This window comes from Saccoglossus kowalevskii, chromosome 6, assembly GCF_978046115.1.
Source record: "Saccoglossus kowalevskii chromosome 6, keSacKowa6.1, whole genome shotgun sequence".
NCBI classification, from domain to species: Eukaryota; Metazoa; Hemichordata; class Enteropneusta; family Harrimaniidae; genus Saccoglossus; species Saccoglossus kowalevskii.
In genome coordinates, this window is record NC_140646.1 from 23,296,978 (window position 1) to 23,322,739 (window position 25,762).

General features: G+C 34.0%; 1 protein-coding gene across 1 annotated transcript in view; it reads right to left on the reverse strand.

Annotated features, from left to right (window-relative positions):
* LOC102801396 (GATOR2 complex protein WDR59-like) overlaps positions 1 to 25,762 on the reverse strand; it is a 68,104-nt gene that overhangs the window by 23,195 nt on the left and 19,147 nt on the right. The window contains exons 5-10 of the mRNA XM_085500219.1: positions 17,415 to 17,495; positions 7,824 to 7,861; positions 5,603 to 5,691; positions 5,006 to 5,122; positions 4,765 to 4,842; positions 1,130 to 1,289 (exon numbers count right to left, since the gene is read on the reverse strand). Coding sequence (XP_085356345.1) covers positions 1,130 to 1,289; positions 4,765 to 4,842; positions 5,006 to 5,122; positions 5,603 to 5,691; positions 7,824 to 7,861; positions 17,415 to 17,495 — 563 coding nt within the window. The remainder of the gene's footprint in view (positions 1 to 1,129; positions 1,290 to 4,764; positions 4,843 to 5,005; positions 5,123 to 5,602; positions 5,692 to 7,823; positions 7,862 to 17,414; positions 17,496 to 25,762) is intronic.

Here is a 25,762-nt window from a genome sequence, read left to right on the forward strand (position 1 = left end):
CAGATTCAATAGTGGTGCAATATATTTTTCTATAGGATTCAATAGTTGCACAATATATATTTTCACATAGGATTAAAGATTCAATAATGGTGCAATATATTTTCCCATAGAATTCAATAGTTGCACAATATATATTTTCACATAGGATTAAAGATTCAATAATGGTGCAATATATTTTTCCATAGGATTCAATATTAAGAAAAATGGGAAAATATATTTTCATGATTTAAAAAAGCATGATACATTGCAGTATTTTCAAACACAGATCTAATATTGAAAAATTGAATTAAATACATCCTTTTTAGTAGAAAACATGGTTAAAAGAATACAGGACCCTGATAAACAGTTACACAATTTCTGAGCCCAAATGGTGTAAAAATAAATAAATATTTAGAACTGATCTGCTACACCTTTTCGATAGTTGCTAAGATTTACATGCAAGCCGGTAACTACATTACGTGTATTATGAACAATAGCAAAGCTGTTGATACGCTAATAAACAATGAATCCATTCAAACACATTGTATCTGAGAATATGGCCTATGATCACATAGACTTCATTGTAAGTTATGCAGTAGGATTTAATTTATGAAATGAACAATCCTATTCACACATCAAACTATAGATAACCCCATATGCTTGTATCACAACATCTTCCTGACATAGTCATGTGACTCTATAATCCATACTGAATGCTATCGTTTTTTAAAAAAAAGAGAGTAAAAAATGTTGCATGAATTCAGTCATAAAATAAATGTAATGATACCAGACAGATTTCAAATTAAAAACATTATTTTCATTGGCATTTTAATTTCACTACTTTGATGACTGGAGTAATTTTACTAGGTTTTAAGTTAACAAACTTCACAGGGTTCTATTGTTATTTTACATGTTCACGTATTTGGAACCAGTGAATAATTATTGAGTTTACGCATGGTCCCTAGTAACCGTGGTTTACAGTAATACGTTCATTTACATCGAATGAAAAACCCAAATGATAACGAATATGACCCTCTAAGTAGAATTAACAATATGGTAATTCATCAACCTTAATTAATTAGATAATGCAGTTATTTACACATTAATCAACAATCTGTTAATTAATTCAGCTCACATCATAAAAATTTACCTTCGTTAAATTTCCTCCACTGGAATTCCAATACCACATCGGAATGGCCAATAAATGTATGCATTGGAACAGATAAATTGTCTGTATTCCATAGCAGTAAGCTGTTCTCTCCTCTTCTCAGCTGAGGTACAACTATTGTCACAAGACCATTACCAAATGGCTGCAAATATATATATTTATTGATGCTAAGATGGGCATGCTAACCACACATAATGTCACATATAAGGTCACAGTGCAACATCAAATGCCTGCGAATGTAGATATATATTTATTGGACAGACATTAACCACACATTCCACATACAAGGCCTGAAATAAAGACAGTTCATTTTCAAACAAGCAGCCTGTCGGCTGAGATAGCTCCGCTGTTAGTAATGCACATTGCAATTAAAGAACAGAAGATATCATTAGAAAATGAACAATATGTATAGCATCAAAGCAACAGGACTTACTGTTTTCAACAAGAATTCAAAAATATCACTTTTCACCAAAAATAATCATAAAAATTGGATAATTGAAGATATCACCAGGAAATTAACAAATCTGAAAGAGGTCCACATGTAGTACCTATATATATAATATCAAAGCAATTGGACTTGCCCTTTTTAACAAGAAGTCGAAAATGTCACTTTTTACCAAAAATGACAAAAATATTCACCAAAATTAGAGAATTGAAGATATCATTACAAAATGAACAAATCTGAGAGAGGACCACATGTAGTACCTATATATGTAATATCAAAGCAATTGGACTTGCGGTTTTTAACAAGAAGTCAAAAATATCACTTTTTACCAAAAATGACAAAAATATTCACCAAAATTAGAGAATTGAAGATATCATTACAAAATGAACAAATCTGAGAGAGGACCACATGTAGTACCTATATATGTAATATCAAAGCAATTGGACTTGTGGTTTTTAACAAGAAGTCAAAAATATCACTTTTTACCAAAAATGACAAAAATATTCATCAAAATTAGAGAATTGAAGATATCATTACAAAATGAACAAATCTGAGAGAGGACCACATGTAGTACCTATATATGTAATATCAAAGCAATTGGACTTGCGGTTTTTAACAAGAAGTCGAAAATATCACTTTTTACCAAAAATGACAAAAATATTCACCAAAATTAGAGAATTGAAGATATCATTACAAAATAAACAAATTGAGGCCAAAGATGGAATACACCTCAGTGTACTTTTATTTTAAGGTTTATAGTGAGTAGTGATTCATGAAGGAAGACAGACTAGTATATGTATACCCTAGTCAATGTTGTGGCGTAATTCTGCATGCATCCAGCAAACTAGTATGTGTAACCACGGTACAATGTTGTGGTGGAATTCTGCATGCATCCAGCAAACTAATATGTGTAACCACGGTACAATGTTGTGGCGTAATTCTGCATGCATCCAGCAAACTAATATGTGTAACCACGGTACAATGTTGTGGTGGAATTCTGCATGCATCCAGCAAACTAATATGTGTAACCACGGTACAATGTTGTGGCGTAATTCTGCATGCATCCAGCAAACTAATATGTGTAACCACGGTACAATGTTGTGGTGGAATTCTGCACACACCAAGCTATTATGTGTATATGCAATCATATACAGACTTGAATGCTATCACGTACATATTTGTAAAAACGATCAGATTATATTACGTTTATTAAGAGATACGAAATAACAATTGTAATAATGGCCGTGTTTTATCAGAGGTTTCATGCGATATGCTTTATCTGAACGTAACCATGAACTTTATTTAACAGTGTTGAAATACATTTCTTTTAGACTGTCCAACTATTAAAAGTGTCACTATTTGTCTAGGTTGAAGTAGAGCTAAGTGAATTCTTATGATGATGATGAGAGGGTGAAAAACAAGAAGACAATGTATGTTAATCACCATGGTAACAAAATCAAACTACCGAAAATTGAGATGTCTGGTACAGATTACAAACAGCTACCGGTAACTTGGCTTCCTGTAGTTGACATAATCCACAAGTAAGAAATGCCATGTCTGGTAACAATACACAGTACGTCACATTTTATGTGCAAATTAATTCCCACTGTAATACACTGTATGTAATTTCATGCATGGCCTTCGTTTCTTAGTTACGCAATTAAAAACCATGTTGATGCCTTCATTCATTGAGTTCACATGTTAGGGAAACCAAATTACAAATGTGTACTCCAGTACAGGGTACATTGTTCTTAACATCAAGGTGTTGTGAGAGAAGGATACATCCTTGGTGAAACGATTTCCATAGTGACAGTCAATCTCAGAAAATTTTATATTTGCCCAATTAGAAGTGTATTACCAAAAGAGGCAGAAGTAAACCAAGCACGTTGTTATGGGAAATTTAAAGCGAGAGGGTTGTCACCTGCGCATGCACGGGAATTGATTCCCAAGCAACGATAACCACACACGCTAAAATCACAAAGGCCTATAGGTAAGTCTTGTTTGTAAACAATGACACACTATGGCCATCTGACGCATGCGCAGGTGACGACTTCCCCGCTTTAAGTACAAAACAGCACCACTAGATCCCAACATGATATGGCATATTCTGACATGCAATTTTCAGTAATAGGATGATCAATCTGGATCTTGATCTTTAATCTCATAAACCAGGTATTATTTGTCTTTTAAAGCATGCCAAATTGTGGAACTGTTTAAGCAGTAAAAAAATTTCCATGCATCAATCTACCTTGTACGTCAAAACTTTGTTATACTGAAAATGGTTATAATGTTAACTGCATAAACTAGAGTCAATAAAGCCATGTATGTTATGAATTATTCATAAATCTGAATATTTATAAAAAAAAAATGAAAGTTATGACAGATACACGTATATCTAGGAAAATCAAGGTGAGATGGGAAAACGTTGACCAATCACCAATTGTCTTAGGCACTTAGCAGAATAGAGGGAGGTGCCTGCCAAGCCAATCCAATCCAATCATCTCATTCGGATTCAATGAGGTTGGTTGCAGAAATATTTATGAGTATATTTAAGTGTAAACATAGGTTTGTTGACACAAGAGAATTTTTCAGTTTTGGTGAAAACCTTCCTAATATAATAAAAATTCAGGCTTTTACTGAGTTTGCTGTATTGTAGTTGAGCCAAAACCTTGCATGAAAAAAAAATTGAAAAACTTATTTTCAAAAGATTTAATTTTTTACTCAATTCAAACCACTGCAGAAATATAAATTCTGAACCCAACAGCACACAATTCCCAAAAAATAAAACTCAACTATAAAGACAAGAAAATAAGAACTTCGCGCTACTGATATATCCACAATGAGAGCTCCCCAGGTTACATCAACACTGTAAACTGGCACTACACTAATCATATATTATCCTGATACCTCCAATGTACAATAGACATGCATGTCTGTTAACAATAGACTCCAGTATGATAACAAAAAATAATAATGAGTGTACGTGCTTAATACCAAGCTCTCACGATGAAGGGAGTTTTTGTGAAGCATATGTGCGTGACCACACCCAGTAAGTAACAATATACATGTAGGTACAAACACTCAAACTGGTCAGTGCAAAAGATAGTTTATCATACTGGAGTAGTGTAAAGCAGAAACACTTTGATAAGTTGCAGGCGCTTGTGTCACTGACCGTGTATCTTGCTCTCCATACTGGTGCCGTGGAATTAAGTGTTGACTGGGGTTGCCTTGGTGATGTCACATCCCAAAACTAAAAGAAGAATAATAGTAACAATGTCAGCAGGAAATGTTGTACATTCGCCCTTGCCCAATTGCCCAGAGTAAGACTGAGATAAATTTCCTTGTAACTCTGAGACAAGGGTTTTAATGAAGACAAGCGAACGTTGATAATCGAGTCAGAATTGTATGCGTACCTTAACTGTACCATCTTGACTGGATGTGGCGAGACATAATTCTTGTTTAGGTTCCCAATCTAATCCATGAATCTTCGAGAGATGAGCTGCTATATACTGCACTGGAGTGGAATTTTTCTGTTAAGTGAACAAGAGTAATTTTATTATATTGAATGACGTGTACGGTAATAGAGGCTGATGCAACCACATGTTGTGGTTTCCCCAGGATAACCTTATTATTTGTACATCTTCACAAACCAACACTTGGGGTATAAAACCAATAACTGTACAAGATGGTGAAATATATTGAAACATTTTTAAAATTATGAAAATTTTCATTGCTCTTTTACTATATCTAAAAAATACCATATACAAAACACTGCCTGTGTAAATCCCTGGGTAGGGAGAACTTTTACTTTGCTTTACTTACCCCGGTACTGTATTTTCATTTATTACCGATTTATTTGTACTTTATATTAGACCTGTTAAAATTGTAGTTATTTTTAGTTGTATTACTTATACTTTATTTTACACTATTTTTACCTTACTGTATCCACAGCAGATTACAGTTGCATAATAAACTATTATCATTTTAAAAAAAATTTTGTTTTATCTTACTCTGTGGTCCCAGATTCTAATATCTCCATCGTGTGCAGTCGCTATGTAGTTACTGTCTATCTTATTCCATTTGACTTGTGCAGCACCCGCTGTAAGTAAAAAAACAAAATAAACAGTCAAATAAGTAACTATGATGAATAAACAACCAACCAAACAAACAATTAAATAACTAAAGTCATGCAATGACATAGTCCCTGTCTGTTTTCAATGCAAGTTCATATAGGAGTGTATGTGTACTTTCATCCCATGATACACATTAACAAGAGTTGAATACGAGTCCGAATAAAGAATTTTTATTTACATGTATCGTATGTACTGCATTTGAACAAAATCCATCAACAAAAGCCTGAAATCTACTTTCACAATGCCTAGATCTTTGTTCATTTCTACTACAACATTAATATTGAATCAGAACTTGAAATGAAGCATGAAACATTCTTATGTTTGGATGCAATTAGTTTAGGTTTGTCGATAAGGATCCGGGAAAATTTGTTTAAAACAAGATGGCACCCATTCACCATTTTAAAACCAAATTTATGAACAAAATAATGTGCATCGAGGTCACAATAATTAGTTCAATGTATGTACCAGGTTTGAATGAAATCATTCCATGATATACTGAGAACTAGTATATAAATTTAAATTTATATTCTTTGAGTGATTCAATATTACAGTAATCATATTAATTACAGTTGCTGATAAGAATTTTCCATTTGATAACATCTGTGAGGACAATATTTCACAAAAGTCGGTGTGACTCAATAACAGTAGGATACGCATATAAAATAAACATCCTAATGTTTTACCACATGTATATTTATAGTACCACAAAATTTAATTTTGACTCAAAATAAAAATATGTGAAAAATTATCAAAAAATGCAGCTCATCACTCCTTATTATATATTCATTTGTGATAGTTTATCCCATTGACCCATATTTGAAAATTCTGTTATGACTACCAAAAGCTTGGCCACCAATGATGTGTATGTGCTGGGCAACAGTAAGTATCACATTGTCCATGCCTGGCAGTAACCTATGAAATGGAACATTTGGCTTTACTCGTCTTACATTAACTGCATACCAATTTACTGTAAACTGGTCAATTTTCAGCGCTAGAAATGTTCGTGACTCCAGGATTTTATGCAGTGGCGTATCCAGCAAAATGTATTAGGGGTCCAAGCTTTGCTTAAAATACGGAGCGTAAATCGCAGCGAAGCTATGCGTTGTCTAGACGATATGAATGCATCCCTCCCCCCTCTGGATTTGTGAAGACAACATTTCACGAAATTCACTGACACTCCATGTCGTAGGACAGAGAAGAAATGTTCACACCTGACTTTCACTGACTCCGGAAATTCACAAAAATCTGTCTCTCACTACATTGAAATTGATCACAGTATAACATGGGTGACTGAAAAAAGTCATAACAAATATTCAAAATACCGTATTTGCCCTAAAATACATTTATTGGGCTGGATCACTAAAATATGACTGCTTTGTATCCTCTAATATAATAGCAAAACGTATAGTATACCAAACTGCATTAAAATGGAACCCATACTTCTCAAAGGGCCTACAAATCTGACTCATTTGTATCCTCTACTAAAATAGCAAAACGTATAGTGTACCAAACTGCATTAAAATTGCAAACCCATACTCATTAAAAGACCTAAAAATCTGACTCATTTGACAGCCATTACATGAAAGTATGAAAGTGCCCCCTCTGCCCTGGACACAAAGAGAAATGCCGGTAACCAGAGTATATATACATTCATAGCCGAGTAAGAAAGTACCCGAATAGGCTCCCAGCCAAAATGTCTTAATAGTGTATGCAAGGGACGTCGCGTCTTTAACAGGTAGACAAACAAAGAGCCTTTTATAAACAATTGTCAAGGGAGCAACAAAGCACTCTGTATAACTGTTGACGGCTATGCACATCTTAGCCATGCCTGTGAGTGCTCCCTTCGTTGCTAAGTAAACCTTTTTTTACTGAAGAGCACCGCGACTGGTGTATCAACAAAGAGGTTGTCATGACGATGACACATATCATGAGAGAGGGCCATGGATATTAATGCCTTTGTTGGCCCATATGTTCGGTTTTCTCGAGAGGCTTGTGTTGGTGCAATTAGTTTGGAATGCAATCCTGGCATTGACCTCTTTTTCAAAGTACCTAGACTGACAAATTTGTCTTTCATGCACCACGTTCAATATCAACTTACCTACAGCTGAAAGAGCAGACGCTGGCTTCCGTGAATCTCTATAATGAAATAAGAAATATAAGGTACAGAAGGGCTGTCCATATACATTGTAGTTTATATAATCACCAGTTTCATTAACATCATGTCATCACATTATTTATTGTTTTTTTGCCAGTATTTAATGAAACCTGAAAGAATATTAAAATTAAAATGAAAAAACATTCATCTATTGGTTTTGGAAAAGACGAAAGTTTAAATTTTTTTTGTCAAGTAATACAAGTTAATCTATAAATGTTCATACATGTATACAGGTCAGCTTACTGTAGAATACTTAATTTTAGCTGGAATTAATTTTTGCCGAAAAGACAATTTGGGTATTTTGTATGGAATTTATTTTCACTGATTTTTGATGAGTTTAATGTGAAATATAGGAAAAAAAATATATTCGCTAGATTTTATTTTCACGGAATCAACCCTTCAGCGAAAATAGCGAAAATAAATTCCAAGAGAAAATAAAGTATTCTACAGTATTATAAACTTGACCATACACTTCTATTTTGATGGAAATCTACTACACCTTACCCCTTTTATTACTAACTTCAAAGTAAAATCTACCCCCCACCCAAAATATTCAAAGCAAAATAACTCTGTTTTGTACAAAATTAATACAAATAATGCAGAGGTACATTATGCAAATCGTATTTAAATTTAGTAGCACATTATGCAAATTGTATGTAAATTTAGTAGCAAATTATGCATATATGTAAATTTTAGTAAAATATTAGGCAAAAAATATGTGAATGTTAGTACAAGTTCAAAGTTACATCTGTACATACACAAGATCAAAGAAAGCTTAGAAAGAACTCCCATGTGCTGAGAGTATTGGAGACACATTAAATATAATTCGAAATTACTTAGCTGAAAACTAATTATGCAAATCAGAAAATTAATATGAACAGATTTGAGTGTAAAACTAATGAGGTCTGCGCAATGTAACAGAAAATCTATGTTTCCAAGTTTAATTGAAATGTGATTAGAACCAAAAAATTATGAATTATTATGCTTATTAGGGAATTAATATGAACAGATTTTTACCCCAAACTAATTAGGTTTGTACATTGTCCTAGAGCATTTTTGTACTAAGTTTCATTGAAATGGAATAATTAGTACTTTAGGTATCAGTGTGAAAGCTTAAATTGGTTAATTATGCAAATTAGGTAATTAATATGCACAAATATTTACCGGAAACTAATTGGGTCTGCATAATTCTAGATTCATTGAAATGTGATGATTAGTACTTTAGATATCATTAGAAAAGCTGAAAATTAATTATGCAAATTAGGTAATTAATATGCACAATTATTTACTCTAAAACTAATCAGGTCTCTGCATAGTCCTAAAGGATCTATGTACCAAGTTTCATTGAAATGCGATGATTAGTACTTGAGATACCCGTGGAAAAGCTGAAAATTAACTAATTATGCAAATTAGGTGATTAATATGCACACATATTTATCGGAAACAATCAATCTCTGCATAGTCCTTGAGTATGTAAGTACCAAGTTTCATTGAAATGTAATGCTCACTACTTATATCAAATGCTGAAAATTAATTAATTATGCAAATTAGGTAATTAATATGTACTGAAATTACCATAAAAACTATCAGGTCTGTGCAGTGTCATATGACATCTATGTACCAAGTTTCATTGAAATGTGATGATTAGTACTTGAGATATCAGTGGAAAAACCGAAAATTGACTAATCATTATGCAAATTAGGTAATTAGTATCCACGGATTATTACCAAAAACTAATCAAAACCTAGCATTAGTTCAGAGCATGTATGTACAAAGTTTCATCAAAATCCAATGAGTGGTTGTTTAGATATCAGTGGAACAATCATGGAACAGGTAAAAATCAGCTAATTATCATGCAAATTAGGTAATTAACGAGCATGGATTTTTACCAAAACCTAATCAAATCTGCGCATTGGCCCAGAGCATCTATGCACCAAGTTTCATCAAAACCGATGTATGGTTCTTGAGATAGAAGTGGAACAGTCGGACACACATACACACATACACACACCCACCCACACACACACACACTCACTAACTGCAAAGACTCCCATTATGTGCTTCGCACATGGGAGTCAATAATACAATAACTCAAAGATTTATTATGTTATAACAAATGCAACAAAAACTAATATCACATTAACAAGTTATGACAAATAATACAGTACAATAGGAATGTCAAGGCTACAGCATCAACTTAGCAACAACAGTTACTTAGCTAGATAATACGACTACGGGGGGGGGGGGGGGGGTACAACTGACACCTAAGATTATAAATGCAAACTCAACAGAGCACATGGAATGGATATATTTACTATGTTAGCTAAATATGTACATAACATTAGATTCTGTGCAGTTACTTCATGTTGACTCTGATCAGCAAGGGGCTTAATACAGCTACCATATTTCCCCTATATGGTTACTGAGTATGTATTATTTTATAACCATTTGTTTCAGTCTTTCACAAGTTTAAATAATATTCTTGTATTTATCCCTCAGAGATATGCACCATATTTTCTCTATTAGTGGTACATGTGCTTATATCAAAATTGTGCAAATGCGTCCAATAGAATTTTCACAATCCTGCATACACTATTAGCTGATGTATGCTTTTATTGAAATGTGCATCTAGTAAAGCAAATATGTTATGTGTGCACACTTTTTTATTCACGTAAACAATATACCGGTATATTTTACAAAAATTTTGTAAACTCCTGCAATACAAAATCAAAAGTCCAAAATTGAAGATGACACTTACTGGTACTAAAATTTGACATCACCTCATAGGATAACAAGCGACCTGATGGTCGAAATAGCTCCACTGTCCTACAAGAACATCGTGGTAGGCAAGCCGATCCGCAAAACAAAATGCGATTACTGATAACTCACAAAAAGTAGTTTTGTTCTGGCTGTTGAGAACATGTCAACTTAACTTCATCAAACAAATTGTTCACAAAAATAAGGTACATCACAAATATCAAAGCACAATTGGGCTACTAGTGTTCAAATATTTGCCAAAAATAGAGAATTGAAGATATCGGCATGAAATGAACAAATCTGACAGAGGTCTACCCAAGGTGCCTACATATCCAGTATCAAAGCAATCAGGTTGGTAGTGTTTAAGAAGAATTCAAAAATATTATTTTGTACCAAAAACGACAAAAATATTCACCAAAAATAGAGAATTGATGATATCGGTACTAAATCAACAAATCTGACAGAGGTCCACCCAAGTATAAATTGAGCTGTTAAGTCAAAAATAGCATTTGTTCCGAGAAATTACAAAATTTTAACAAACGACAGACGGACGACGACGGACTATCACCTATATGAACAGCTCCACTCTGTCAAACTGTAACTTTACATTAATTTTTTTTTAAGATGTGATACTAATGAAGAAAATATGGTCTGTTTTCTATATTATTAAACATATTTAAAAGAAACATCCCATGCAGAAAAAGAGTTTGGTTTACAGATGTTTTCCAATTACAGGGTTCAGTTTACAGAGATGTTCAGTTTACAGATGGGTTCAGTTTACAGAGGGATTCAGTTCATTGGTCTTCAGTTTATAGAGATGAATATATAATTTATGTATAATTTCACAGTAGATTTGTTTCTAAAGCGATTTCATTTTTCAACACAACACAGATGTCAGATACAATAAAGACAAGTTATCCATGACAGTTTAATTTTCATTCAAACTAAACGAAAATAGATGAATCGCTATTTCTACATTGTTGGTTGTAATTCAAACGGACGGCTGTGGAATAAGCTTTTATGACAATAATTGTATTCTGTCGGTGTACCATCAATGTCTGTTGACTAAAGCGGCGGGCGGGTAAATGTCATGTTGATAACGAGTGATAAGATTGTTTATTTCATACTAATCTACGAAACTGACTACTGCAGCGGGAGGAAATATTCACCGAGTTTAATTTCAGTGGATTTGATGTTGCAGCTAGTTTTTTAATTCACTGGTTTGTGAAAGAAACAGTGCATTGTAATGAGCCCTATATAGTAGTTTCATGGTGTTCAGTTTAGCTGTAAGTGGGAGATTTATATTTTGATTGAACAGTTCAAAGATTACGGAAAAATTAGTTTTTGTACAAAAAAGAAATATTTTGCGTACAATACAAATACTTCAAAGATGTATGCGTTAATAAACATTGCATTGTAACTATGTACACGTCTCGCTAACAATCAAGTGGCATTAATATTAAAAATGATACTATAAATAAACTATAAAATATTCTTAATACGCATTGCATTCAGAAATGTTCAGCTCTCAATTAGTTTTGTCATTATTCTCAAAAAACGCCACACTTTAAATTATTTGATGATGCAAATGTGGCTGACTTGAGACACGATAAAATGGGTCAGTGTTTTCAGCGATACAATCTTTAAAGGTAAATCGGCATCATTAGAATAAAGACAAATTGTGTGTATGCGTATTAAAGATTTAGATACATGTGTTGCCATGATGATTCATATGTATTTATATTTAATTAAGCAACTATTTAATCAACACTATGTAATGAGACAAGCACAATGAGAATACTGTAAAATAGTTTATTTTAGCTGGAAAGAGTTTTTAGATGTTTTGTATGGAATTTATTTTCACTAATTTTTGGCAAGTTGAAAGTAAAATATAGGAAAAAAGGTTTTATTTTCACTGAATCATCCCTTCAGTTAAAATAGCAAAAATTGATTCCAAGAAAAAATAAAGTATTTTACAGTAGTTTTAACATCCTAAATTTTTAAATAAGTCAAAAATGACATGATGAAAAAAAACAATATATAAAGATAAATTTAGCGCATTTTATGCAGTGTATTTAAGTTATCCAAAAGTGTAATATTTGTTATTTAAGCTTTCCACCCCTCTGATGATTAGTGGTTTAAACCACTCATAAGAAGCCAGCTAATTGCTGTTCCAGCACTACAAAAACTCATTACCTGTAATTGATTTTGTAATTAGTGGGTGATTGTTTACATAATTACTTAATGTCATGTAACATTTCAGCATCACCTAACAATCACAGTACACTAATGGTATTTAGTCTCCTTCTTTATACGACTTTATTAAATTTATTACGCTTCCTTGTAGCAATGATTTATTCAATGCTAAAATAAACTAACAGCATTACAGAGTTTTAAATATCAAAGTTTATCCTATCGGTAATAACGCAGCGCTTTCATTGAAAATTATATATTTCGATGTCAAGATGTGAATACATAGCATCCATATCATTGGGTACTGAATTATAATATAATTTATATTTTGTTAAATTTAAACATAATCCTTTTAATCTGACAGCACATTATAGTTTCAAAATATTATATTTAAAATTTAAAAAGCATATTTTAAATTTCTGTGATAGAGCATAAGAACTTCTATTTAGTAGTTAAAAATTACAGCGACCATATTTAGATTCTGTGATGTTGTTGGTAAATTTGTCATGTATGACCCACATATAGGGGGAAACAGATCTAAGCTCAAGGCCAGTCGATAGGTGTACATTGTACTTTAAAATCATTCATTTTAACTATATTGGAGGGAGGGCAGTCAGAGACTAACAAGCCTCATTTTGTGCAAATTGAAGAAAATGCATAATGTTCAAATTTCAATGATTGATCAGCACGTCCAAATGCTGACGATCAATCGGCTTCTCGACTGATGTTCAAATTTCATGTGCTAAAGACTTTTGCAGAGTGTTTCAACACATGTGCGTTCACAAAGATTGGCTTCAGTTTCATTCAACCTGCAATAAATGTTAGAAGTTTAATATCTTTCAATGATGTGCTACAATTGGGTATACTGCAGATGAAGATCTAACAGGGAAAACTACAACGCATTTTGAGCATACACATATTTAAATATTTTTAACATTTTCTATAATATTTTTGCAGACATTTTAATTCTCTATGATACCATGTAAATTTTGATGCGTGATTACAGTAATTTGAATATCCCTGGAAGCTATCAACATGCGAGTTATTTCAATCCATTATTTTCTATGTGTCATTATCATCATTGGCACTCTCGCAGACAGGTGTGTTATTACCTCTAACAATAATGAAATGAAAATTGCACTGGACTCGCATCACAACAGTAATATATGCTTTTCAGAATATTCAAAAAAGTACACTAATAAAACGTGATATATGAGAGATCATTCCAATATGTGGAATGAATAAGAAGTTATTTATAGATTTCGATTCTATTACAGAAACAGAGTCAACAACAAGTCTATGTAGTTCGGGTGTGCTGCGAGCGAGATAATTAAAAATCATGTTATTCATAAAAACAGAATTTCACTGCAAGGCAGGTGAAATTCAAACCCACCAATACTTGGCACATGAAGTCTATATTGACATATCCATGTGAATACTGTGTGAATATAAGAATCAGTATAATCTGAATAATAAGGTAACTCAAAGATTACCAATTTAAGAGTTTAAGGCTAAATAATTTATAATATGCAAGATGAAAAAATTATTTTTAGCAATTTATTTCAACAGGCTACATTTTAAATAAATCTGTGAATGGATTATTGGATGACCTGAATTTACAGTTTGACTTCGATTCTAATCACAATAAATGGTAAGGTAATACAATGTATTGATTTCTAGAATATGGTTTACAATTTCAGTGATTTTAATAATTTCACAAGAAGATGTTTACATTACTGCGCTTTTTGTGTGCTTTTGACACTGTGTTGTAGTTGAGCGTGTAGGATACGAGAAAATGGCTTCAAATGAAAAAAAGACAATTTTCATGAATAATAATTATTAATTGGTGTTCACGCTAAATGAAAATCCAGAACAGAATTTTCAAGATTTTTTATAACTCCTGACATTTGGGAAAATAAAGCAGTTTTTAATATAACTGTAAATTACTTTATTTTCGCTCGGAATTAATTTTCGCTAAAGGAATGATTCAGTGAAAATAAAATCCAGTGAATACACCTAGTTTCCTATATTTTACATTCAACTCTTTAAAAATCAGAAAAAATAAACTCCATATAAAAAACAATTTTTTTTTCAGCAAAAATTAATTCCAGCTAAAATAAAGTATTTTACAGTACCTTATTTTCTATTTTCTTCTTATTCTTATTATCACATGCGTTTACATAAATCACAGAGGTCAAAGTAAAATTTCAACAATTCAGTATAAAACAAATGTGATTTCCGGTTTGATATGCGCTTCTAATAGAGCAAATACTGTATTTGTACTTGATAAGCATTGATCCGTATAAGTATTGTTCACTTCAGTGAGGATTGTTGATGCAAGAACTTCATAAAAACAGGGTTACTAGATAAAACAGGTCACAGATACCGTACTCCTGTAAACTGATATCCTCAAATACACACACAGTAAGTCATGTAACAATATTTGCGCGTTATTAGAAGCACATCTCCAATAACAACTGAAAACATACAAGCTGAAAAGGTTAGCTGTCTTTACTTTAGAGGTATACCTTTATCTGTGATGCAAACTCTGGTCATTTATGTTAAAGCCTATACTCTTTGAATAGATCAAGTACTGTGCATGTGGTATCTTTTGAATGTAAGCATTAGCTTTAAATGATCACCCTTGCTTCTAAGTTAATTGTCAATATTGATATATCAGATTACAAGATGTTGGCATAATGGATGAATCATGTTCATGACTTTCTCTCTGAAGAAGGCTATAGTTGCTGTGAATCCCTTGGACTGCAGCGCTTCATTGAAGGGATAAAAAAGCAGTTCAACTTTTAATTCTAGTACATATACCCGCTCTGATAAATAATTTGATGATAAAAGTTTCCATACTATTACCATGGACGTACTAGAGATGGACGCTGCACGGTGATTCACACCTGATAAGACGCATTGTCTTTCTATTGTACTCATCTTAAATTTATGAATAGGCAGACGTACTTTCATCTTGGCTGAGTTGCCGCCCGATCTTAGTTTTGATTTTTCACGACAAAGATTCGAATCTTAAATTTTATAATATATTGGGTCAAAAAAAAAATACAGACCGCAGACCTTGCCCGTGAGCTGGTGCAATGTTAAGTTGTAAATCAAAGGTTTAACGCAGATCCGTATGTTCTAGGCAAGTTTACGAGCATATCTGTACCGATTTCTACATTTGTTAACAATTTTAATTTAATATTGCCAGTAAACCTGGTGTGAGCGGATGACAATTTTTTTATCCCAAGTTCAATTCGAGTGAAATTTACAGATGGCACAAAGCTGGAAATGTTCGGAAAAGTTCGGCTGTCGTAATTCGATGTTAAACATGGACTTCTTTAACATTAGCTTTCGCGAGAATCTCCGAGACTTTGCGTTGCATCGTGGGATAGTTGGGACGATCGGGACAAAACGAAGATGAACCGGGCTATAATCGGGCGTGTTCGTTTCCCCTGGACAGGAAATTATGCAGACACGATCTGGATTAACAGTAATCTGGTGGCGGTAACGCACATACATCAAAGCACAGTCCCTCTGACTGTGATCAAAGTGATTAAACACCGTGCAGTGTCCATCTCTAGTACGCCAATGCTATTACTAAGCAAATTGGTAGTCAGTAAAATATGACCTGGTCACTTGACGTACCACAGTGCCTCATCAGCAACAGCATAGCCTAAGAATTGTAAGCATAGTTCTTAGTTTTTTAGACAATCTCAGATCATACAATAAATTAACATAAGTTATAAATTGATATTACTAATTCATGGAACTGGCTGATGATACATCATGTCAGTATTACCCACTCACCTCAGGTTATTATGGAGAATACAAGTTCATGTCACTTATACCAACTATAGCCGCCATAAACAAGAAATATCAAGTGATAATATCTTGTAATAATTTGTTTCTTGAAAGTCTTTGATGATCACCATGGATTACTAGTCAAATATACATGATGGCGGGAGACTGCCGCAACGTATTCTGTTTGACATGGGCGCCATGTGATGTATACAATGTGTGTAAAATATTTTTTTTTTTTTTTACACAAAATTTGAACATATGTTGTGTGGCAACCATCGTCCTTAATTTTAGCATTTATGTTGTGTGAAACAACAATCAGACTGATAAATAATATACCAGTTGGTATGGCAACCTGTGTTGGCTTTGCGCTGATCAAGGCATGTCTAAGACATATACATGTACTCTATTTGTATGGCACATGCTAAATGTAAATGACAGTAATATGTCTATGGTCAAAATAAGTGATTTTCTGTTGGTATACGTAGACTACTGTATAACTTGTATTAGTAGCTGCATTCCTAATAGAAGCCACACACATTCTTTTTGAACAATTAAGAACAAAAATTCACTATTTTTCATATGTGTAGATGTCAGGTGCTGCATACATTCAGTTGTATAGTACCAATTTAATAGAAGTCATAGCTTCTAATACAGATTTTACAGTACTATTGTAGACGCACTTTTAATAGAGAAAAAACAGTACTGGAAGAAATCAAAGAATGAACACCTGGATGGAATGTGTGACGTGATCAAGATGGATACTGAGTAGAGACTTACCTGATATCCCAGAGATAGATGTAGGTATCCACTGAGCATGTAGCCAACATGTTAGAATCAAAACATGACCAGTTAACATCACTGTAAAGAGTAAAGAGAATCAGTTGTTATTACAATGTACATGGTGGGAGACATTGAGTACGAAAAGGGAGTAGAAGACATTGGAGAGGAGGAGACATAGGCAGGAAGAGAAGTAGAAGACATTGGAGAGGAGGAGACATGGGCAGGACGGGAAGTAGGAGACATGGGCAGGAGGAGAAGTAGGAGACATGGGCAGGAAGAGAAGTAGGAGACATGGGCAGGAGGAGAAGTAGGAGACATGATGGATGAAGAGCAACCAGAGAAATTTCTGACCTTGTAAACAATGTAGAGAATAGGAGTTCAAGCCAGGACCAGTTAACATGGGAGAGGAGGGGACATGGGCAGGAAAAGAAATAGGAGACATTGGAGAGGGGGAGTAGTGGGAGACATTGGAGAGGAGGAGACATGGGCAGGAGAAGTAGGAGGCTTGATGGATGAAGAGCAACCAGAGAAATTTCTGACCTCGTAAACAACGCAGAGAATGGGAGTTCAAGCCAGGACCACATGCTTACAGGTAAAGGCAGACACATTCACATGGAATTTGAAAACTCATTGTATTTTAGAATTCGGCTCTGACATCTCAGTACACTGGCACTATGTACTGATTACAAAATCTGGTCAGGTACCTATGAACAATACTTTGTAAGCAGAGTAGACTTATGTTATTCTGCTTCAATCGTTAAGTGGGCATGCTTTAATCAATTGTAATACTACGTCACTTTTATTTCAATAGAAATAAAAAAATTCCATTACAAATAAAAGGAGAATATCACATCTGTTTTTTGTTACAAGTACATTAGCATGAGTGTCAGTGGCAATAGATGGCAAATTAACAGTCTGTTTGCAATGGATAGTTGCCAACTTTTCTGGTATATACAGAGAAAGACATTGTTCAGTCCAGCTACACACTCAAAAATTTGAGAAAAAAAATTTCTGTCGGTGGTGGGTGAATAGGAATCTCATTCTTTCCTGAGTAGCTGGTCAGAAAATCTAGCGTGTATACAATGTATGCAAACAGTGATAGAGCCATACTGACATATGAAAACAACATAGACAAACACTCCACATTAAACAGTGAAATCAGTATTTATTTAGGATCTAGCACATGGTCTAAAGTAATAACTTGTTATCATTGGTTTTAAGAGGAACTTGTCAATCTCTCGGAATTGCACAATGAAACTTACAAAATAATTTCATCTGATTTCTTCTAAATTCAAGCTTTGTATCGGCATCCATGTAGGTATCATGTAAACCGCTTAATTTTCGCTGCTGGAAATGTTTTTTTATTTTTTTTATTTTATAGCATTTGCGAAGATAAAATTTCATGAATGTCACTGACACTCTGTGTAATTAAACCCAAAGAAAAATTCACTACTACAATGTTTTCACTGACTTTTGAAATTCATGAGTATTTCTCCCAGTTGGCAGTATGTTGTCTAGCAAACACCTGTAGAATAGTTTAGATGAAGATCAATTTATTTCTCTCTGACCGCAACCTTACACCAATTTATAATTCGAGTGATAATAAGGTGGTGCTTCTCAGTAAGCAGATTCTGTCTTACTTACGAGAAAAGAATAAAACTTAATTGCAAAACAAATTAAATTAACACAATAGGAGTTTTATAACAAACTACCCCTAGCGAGCAGAAGGAATGTTATTGTTTCTTGATGAGGACAGTGAAGAGGATCAGACCTCTTCTATGATTTATGGGTCAGTTAAACTTCCTTTAGAATTAATTGCCAATTGATAACACTTGTTTATCCCATATATCATTTAAGGGCAGTGTTTGCGTTGTTGCTAATGTTCGAACTGTATGTAAAAAAGGATTGCTACCACATGTGTAACTGACAAGTAGGTCTAGCTCATATTGCACATGCTCGACTTTAAACTTTCTAGTGGAATCACAATTACCGGTACATTCAAGTCTACATCATTATTGTTACAGTTTGCGTAGATTGCACGTGCATGTCATCGTTCAGTATCTTGAATACGATAATGTTTTCCATTTGTTTTGCATATTACACAGAAAAAGATTGACGAAGAATACATTAGTGTCAAACCAAAACACCAAAAACAACAAATATTTGAAATTATTATATAATACCTCATGAGCCGATCAGATTTGTCTACCTCCATCCAGAAGTTATGCCAATAACTTGTCAAGGGAACACAATACACCACAATATTCATTAAATAACTAGTTTGCTTTCACTATCTTATGAAAGTGAAAACTAGGATTTTCTAGCAATTTTGCATGATTTTTAGTTGCACTTAGCGTGAATTTTGCCAGAACTTTCAGTCAAACATCTTGAGACCTATGATTATGCAATTCGTCTCTTAAGAATCTGTGATTAGTGAACTTTGCTGAGGGACGACATTGTAGTGTTTGATTTTGTTGCGCATTTTGTGTGTTTTGACAACAGTGGTAAAAAGGCTGTTTGTCAAAGTTGATAATGATGGTGAAAAGGTTAAGGTTGACAATGATGGTGAAAAGGTTAAGGGTCAAAGTTGACAATGATGGTGAAAGGTTAGGGGTCAAAGTTGACAATGGTGGTGAAAAAGGTTAGGGGTCAAAGTTGACAATTGTGGTGAAAAGGTTATGGGTCAAAGTTGACAATGGTGGTGAAATGGTTAGGGGTCAAAGTTGACAATGACGGTGAAAAGGTTAAGGGTCAAAGTTGACAATGATGGTGAAAAGGTCAAGTGTTAAAGTTGACAACGATGGTGAAAATGGTTAAAGGTCAAAGTTGACAATTGTGGTGAAATGTTAAGGGTCAAAGTTGACAATGATGATGAAATGGTTAAGGGTCAAAATTGACAATGATGGTTGAAAGGGTTAATGGTCAAAGTGGGTTAATGGTCAAAGTTGACAATGGTGGCGAAAGGTTTGGGGTCAAAGTTGACAATGATGATGATGAAAAGGTTTGGGGTCAAAGTTGACAATGATGATGAAATGGTTAAGGGTCAAAGTTGACAATGATGTTGAAAGGGTTAAGAGTCAAAGTTGACAATAATGGTGAACATGTTTGGGGTCAAAGTTGACAATGATGTGAAATGGTTAAGGGTCAAAGTTGACAATGATGTGAAATGGTTAAAGGTCAAAGTTGACAATGATGGTGAAAAGGTTAAGGGTCAAATGACAATGGTGGCGAAAGGTTTGGGGTCAAAGTTGACAATGACGGAGAAAAGGTTAAGGGTCAAAGTTGACAATGATGGTGAAAAGGTCAAGTGTTAAAGTTGACAACGATGGTGAAAAGGGTTAAAGGTCAAAGTTGACAACGGTGGTGAAATGGTTAAGGGTCAAAGTTGACAATGATGATGAAATGGTTAAGGGTCAAAATTGACAATGATGGTTGAAAGGGTTAATGGTCAAAGTTGACAATGGTGGCGAAAGGTTTGGGGTCAAAGTTGACAATGATGATGAAATGGTTAATGGTCAAAGTTGACAATGATGTTGAAAGGGTTAAGGGTCAAAGTTGACAATAATGGTGAAAATGTTTAGGGTCAAAGTTGACAATAATGGTGAAAATGTTTAGGGTCAAAGTTGACAATGATGGTGAAAAGGTTAAGGGTCAAAGTTGGCAATGGTGGCGAAAAGGTTTGGGGTCAAAGTTGACAATGATGAAATGATTAAGGGTCAAAGTTGACAATAATGGTGAAAAGGTTATTGGTCAATGTTGACAATGGTGGTGAAAGGGTTTAGGGTCAAAGTTAACAATGATGGTGAAAATGTTAAGGGTCAAAGTTGACAATAATGGTGAAAGGGTTAAGGGTCAAAGTTGACAATGATGGTGAAAAGGTTTAGAGTCAAAGTTGACAATGATGGTGAAAAGGTTAAGGGTCAAAGTTGACAATGGTGGCGAAAGGTTTGTGGTCAATGTTGACAATGATGGTGAAAAGGTTATTTGTTGAAGTTGACAATGGTAGAGAAAGGGTTTAGGGTCAATGTTGGGAATGGTGGTGAAAGGGTTTGGGGCCAAAGTTAAAAATGGTGGTGAAAGGGTGCGGGGTCAAAGTTGACAATGGTAGAGAAAGGGTTTAGGGTCAACGTTGGGAATGGTGGTGAAAGGGTTAAGGGTCAAAGTTGACAATGTTGGTGAAAATGTTATTTGTTGAAGTTGACAATGGTAGAGAAAGGTTTAGGGTCAATGTTGGGAATGGTGGTGAATAGATTTGGGGTCAAAGTTAAAAATGGTGGTGAAAAGGTTATTTGATGAAGTTGACAATGGTAGAGAAAGGGTTTAGGGTCAATGTTGGGAATGGTGGTGAATAGGTTTGGGGTCAAAGTTAAAAATGGTGGTGAAAGGGTCCGGGGTCAAAGTTGACAATGGTAGAGAAAGGGTTTAGGGTCAACATTGGGAATGGTGGTGAAAGAGTTAAGGGTCAAAGTTGACAATGTTGGTGAAAAGGTTATTTGTTGAAGTTGACAATGGTAGAGAAAGGGTTTAGGGTCAATGTTGGGAATGGTGGTGAATAGGTTTGGGGTCAAAGTTAAAAATGGTGGTGAAAGGGTGCGGGGTCAAAGTTGACAATGGTAGAGAAAGGGTTTAGGGTCAATGTTGGGAATGGTGGTGAAAGGGTTAAGGGTCAAAGTTGACAATGTTGGTGAAAAGGTTATTTGTTGAAGTTGACAATGGTAGAGAAAGGGTTAAGGGTCAATGTTGGGAATGGTGGTGAATAGGTTTGGGGTCAAAGTTAAAAATGGTGGTGAAAGGGTTTGGAGTAAAAGTTGACAACGGTGGAGAAAGGGTTTACGGTCAACGTTGGGAATGGTGGTGAAAGGGTTAAGGGTCAAAGTTGACAATGATGGTGAAAAGGTTATTTGATGAAGTTGACAATGGTAGAGAAAGGGTTTAGGGTCAATGTTGGGAATGGTGGTGAAAGGGTTTGGAGTAAAAGTTGACAACGGTAGTAAAAAGGTTATTTGTTGAAGTTGACAATGGTGGTGAAAGGGTTTTTCATACAAAACACCCAACAAAAATTAAATTGATTTGAGCTAAAATAAAGTATTTTACAGTAGTAAGGTCAACTGGTGGACAATTTGTTCTACAGAATGCTAACATATTTGAACCAATCTAAAATGCATACATCATACATGTCACAATATCGCCATTACACCATTGGGTCTATCATGTAGTATATACACAACATTATCATCAATTTTTGTTTATAATTTATCTAAGTGGCATTTTTCATTTGGACAGGGAAAAATATTGGCCACTATATTAAATGTGTAAATATTATGATCCAAATTATGTTATATGGATGAAAAAAAAGAATACTTTATTCCGGCCAGAAATTTCATAAATTGAAACTTTATTGTTAATTTGCATAACAATTTCAAATTTTGCAAACGCAAATATAAATATGTAAATGAAGTTAAAAAATACATTTGAAAATAAATAAGACAGAAATATACAGACGATACATTTAACTATGCAAATATAGAAATAGAAGAAAATTATTAATAACAATAATAATAAATTGTTTTTGTTTTGTTTTTGAAAGAGAGGATACATTTGATTTGTAATGGTGGGCGTATCCCTCAAAACAAATAATTGGACAAGAAGCAGGAAACAGTTCAATCTGATTAAAATCTGATTTAGTGTACGGGCTTTAATTATTTTGTCTATAAACTTATTTTAATTTTATTTTTTATTACTTTTGTTATTAATGCCCTTTTATTTTATTTTATTATTTTACTTTGATTTTGATTTTGTGATTTTTTTAATTCCGCCCTACCTACATCTGAGCCGATGCCTATGTAACATGATTTCAACGAGACCCACTATCGACGATTTTAGTCAACGAATCACAGAGCTCCTTCTATAGCGCACATGATGACGTCACCGGGCGGAGTCGGGTGGCAAACACACTCAAATAAAATTGCGGATTATACCGACGTTAGCGACCGAGAATAACACGGCTTTTCGGTAAGTTTATCATTGTCAAATGCAACGAAAGTCATTTTTATGTTATTATTGTGGCTCGAATGGTTCGACTTTAGATCGTTATTTTGCATAGTTATTCTGGGAGTGACGATTTTGTTTCCACCGTTTCGACCGAACACCAGTGTCTTTTTCCAGTCGCCTGCCCTGGAGACGGGTGATGTTTTGTTGAAGATCGGGCCAACATCGTCTACGGTATTGAAGCCGTAGCTGTAAATATTCATCAAATTGCATCAACATTTTGTACATTATACAATAACTCTTTATTAAAGTAATTGAGCTGATTTGGACTGGAATAAAATATTTTTTATTGGAACACATCGCAATTGATCAGGAAATTTTTTTTTGCTCCAATTTTCTGCGTCGATGCCGTGGGCCGGTGACCGTTTTACAATTTAAAATCAGTTTGCATTGTTTACTATAGCTGTTTACAGTGTTCTAATCATTACGATTTACTTATTTTTTTGCTTCCATTCTAGATAATTATGCTCACTGATGTAAAATTGAAGCGATGACTGAATGAACGAACCTTGGCTGGCGAAGATGTATCTGGAAGTGTACACTTTTGTTGGAAGTGAAAAAAATATTCAATGTAATAACAAAAATTGTAAAATGCTGTGGAATTTCTTTTGCAAATAAAAATATACTAGCAATTTTCTGTTTATTCAAGTGGGCAAAATATAATGTACAGAAAGATTGCCCGTAGAGTATCGCTACACTGAAAAGTAAGCAACCGACAGCCTGTATAAAAGGGGGGCTGTGATTGGCTGTTACTTACGCGAGATTTGAACGGGACTTACATAGACGTCGGATCAGATGTAGGTAGGGCAGAATTTAAAAAAAATCACAAAATCAAAGTAAAATAATAAAATAAAAAGGCATTAATAACAAAAGTAATGAAAAATAAAATTAAAATAAGTTTATAGCCAAAATAATTAAAGCCCGTACACTACATCAGATTTTAATCAGATTGGAAACAGTTATCACACAGTGTGCGTTCAAATATCAAGACAATAAGCAATGAATTTTACATGCGTTGCATACGTCACATGGGACCCACAATGTAGAACAATTATTGTGATGCTTTAAGAGATAGATTATTTACATGTAGAAATCTTTGTAGCGAATGTACATGTAAATACACTGTATTGACAGGAGGTGGAACAATCGAACTTAAAGCGAGGGAGTCGTCACCTGCGCATGCGTCAGATGGCCATAGCGTGTCTTTGTTTACAAACAAGCGTCTATTCATGAGCCTTTGCGTTTTTAGTGTGTGTTGTTATTGTCGCTCGGGACCCAATTCCTGCGCGTGCACAGGTGACAACCCTCCCGCTCTAAGTTTTCCTACAGACAGGGAGGGACACATGAGAATACAGAAACTACAGCTAAGACGACAATACAAAGCTGACATTGGAGTTATTTTCTTGAAACACAATAAATACTGTTAATCGTTTTCACGAATTACGAGAGACAGTAAAAATCGCAAAATTTTGTAATGGTGAAAATATTTCTGGGTAATATATATATAAGAAACAAAGTATCAGTGATTGTTGCCAAATTTTATGTTCACTGATGCCAAAACATTCCTAGCAGCAAAAATTAAACATTTCATTTATACATATACATGTAAGTATCACACAAATCTGACTCTATACATAAAGGGTGGGATACAGCACTTTGGGTCTCAATGTGTAAAAATATGACATATAAATACATAAAGAATTTGCTCTTGAATTTGTGTAAATGCACATAGGATGTAGAAATTGATAAGCAAGGTAGTGACTACCAGCTTTCACAAATGATTAGCTTGGGCTAAAATTGATTCCGGGCCTTGAATTAAAAAAAAAAATGATGCATGCGCTGACCAGAATAAAATCTCAATTATTTGTTTTTGCCTTACGTCAGTGCAACATATTTGTGTTTCTATAGTCAGCAAACAGATTAATATCTTCAAGGTCTTGATGAATTCATGATATTATGATTTTGAGATCAAAGATCAGAATACAACAATATATTCTGCAGTAGAGATGACTACCGGTAACTTTTTTTCAATGTCAATTATTTTTTTCACCGAACTTTGCTACAAAATTTTGCTTAGTATATTTTTCTAAAAGTTTTTTTGTTAATTTCAGAATATAATTTTGCATTGGCGATACAATTTTTGATCAATTTTGACTGAAACTATGGAAAAATGTATGCGCTTTCAATTTGTGAAATGCGAGAGTCACTGATCTGCGTTCAAATGGTTAAAACTTCTTAAAAACGTAACAATGCTATCTAATAAAATAACAGCCTCACAACATTCTAAAGTATTTGTT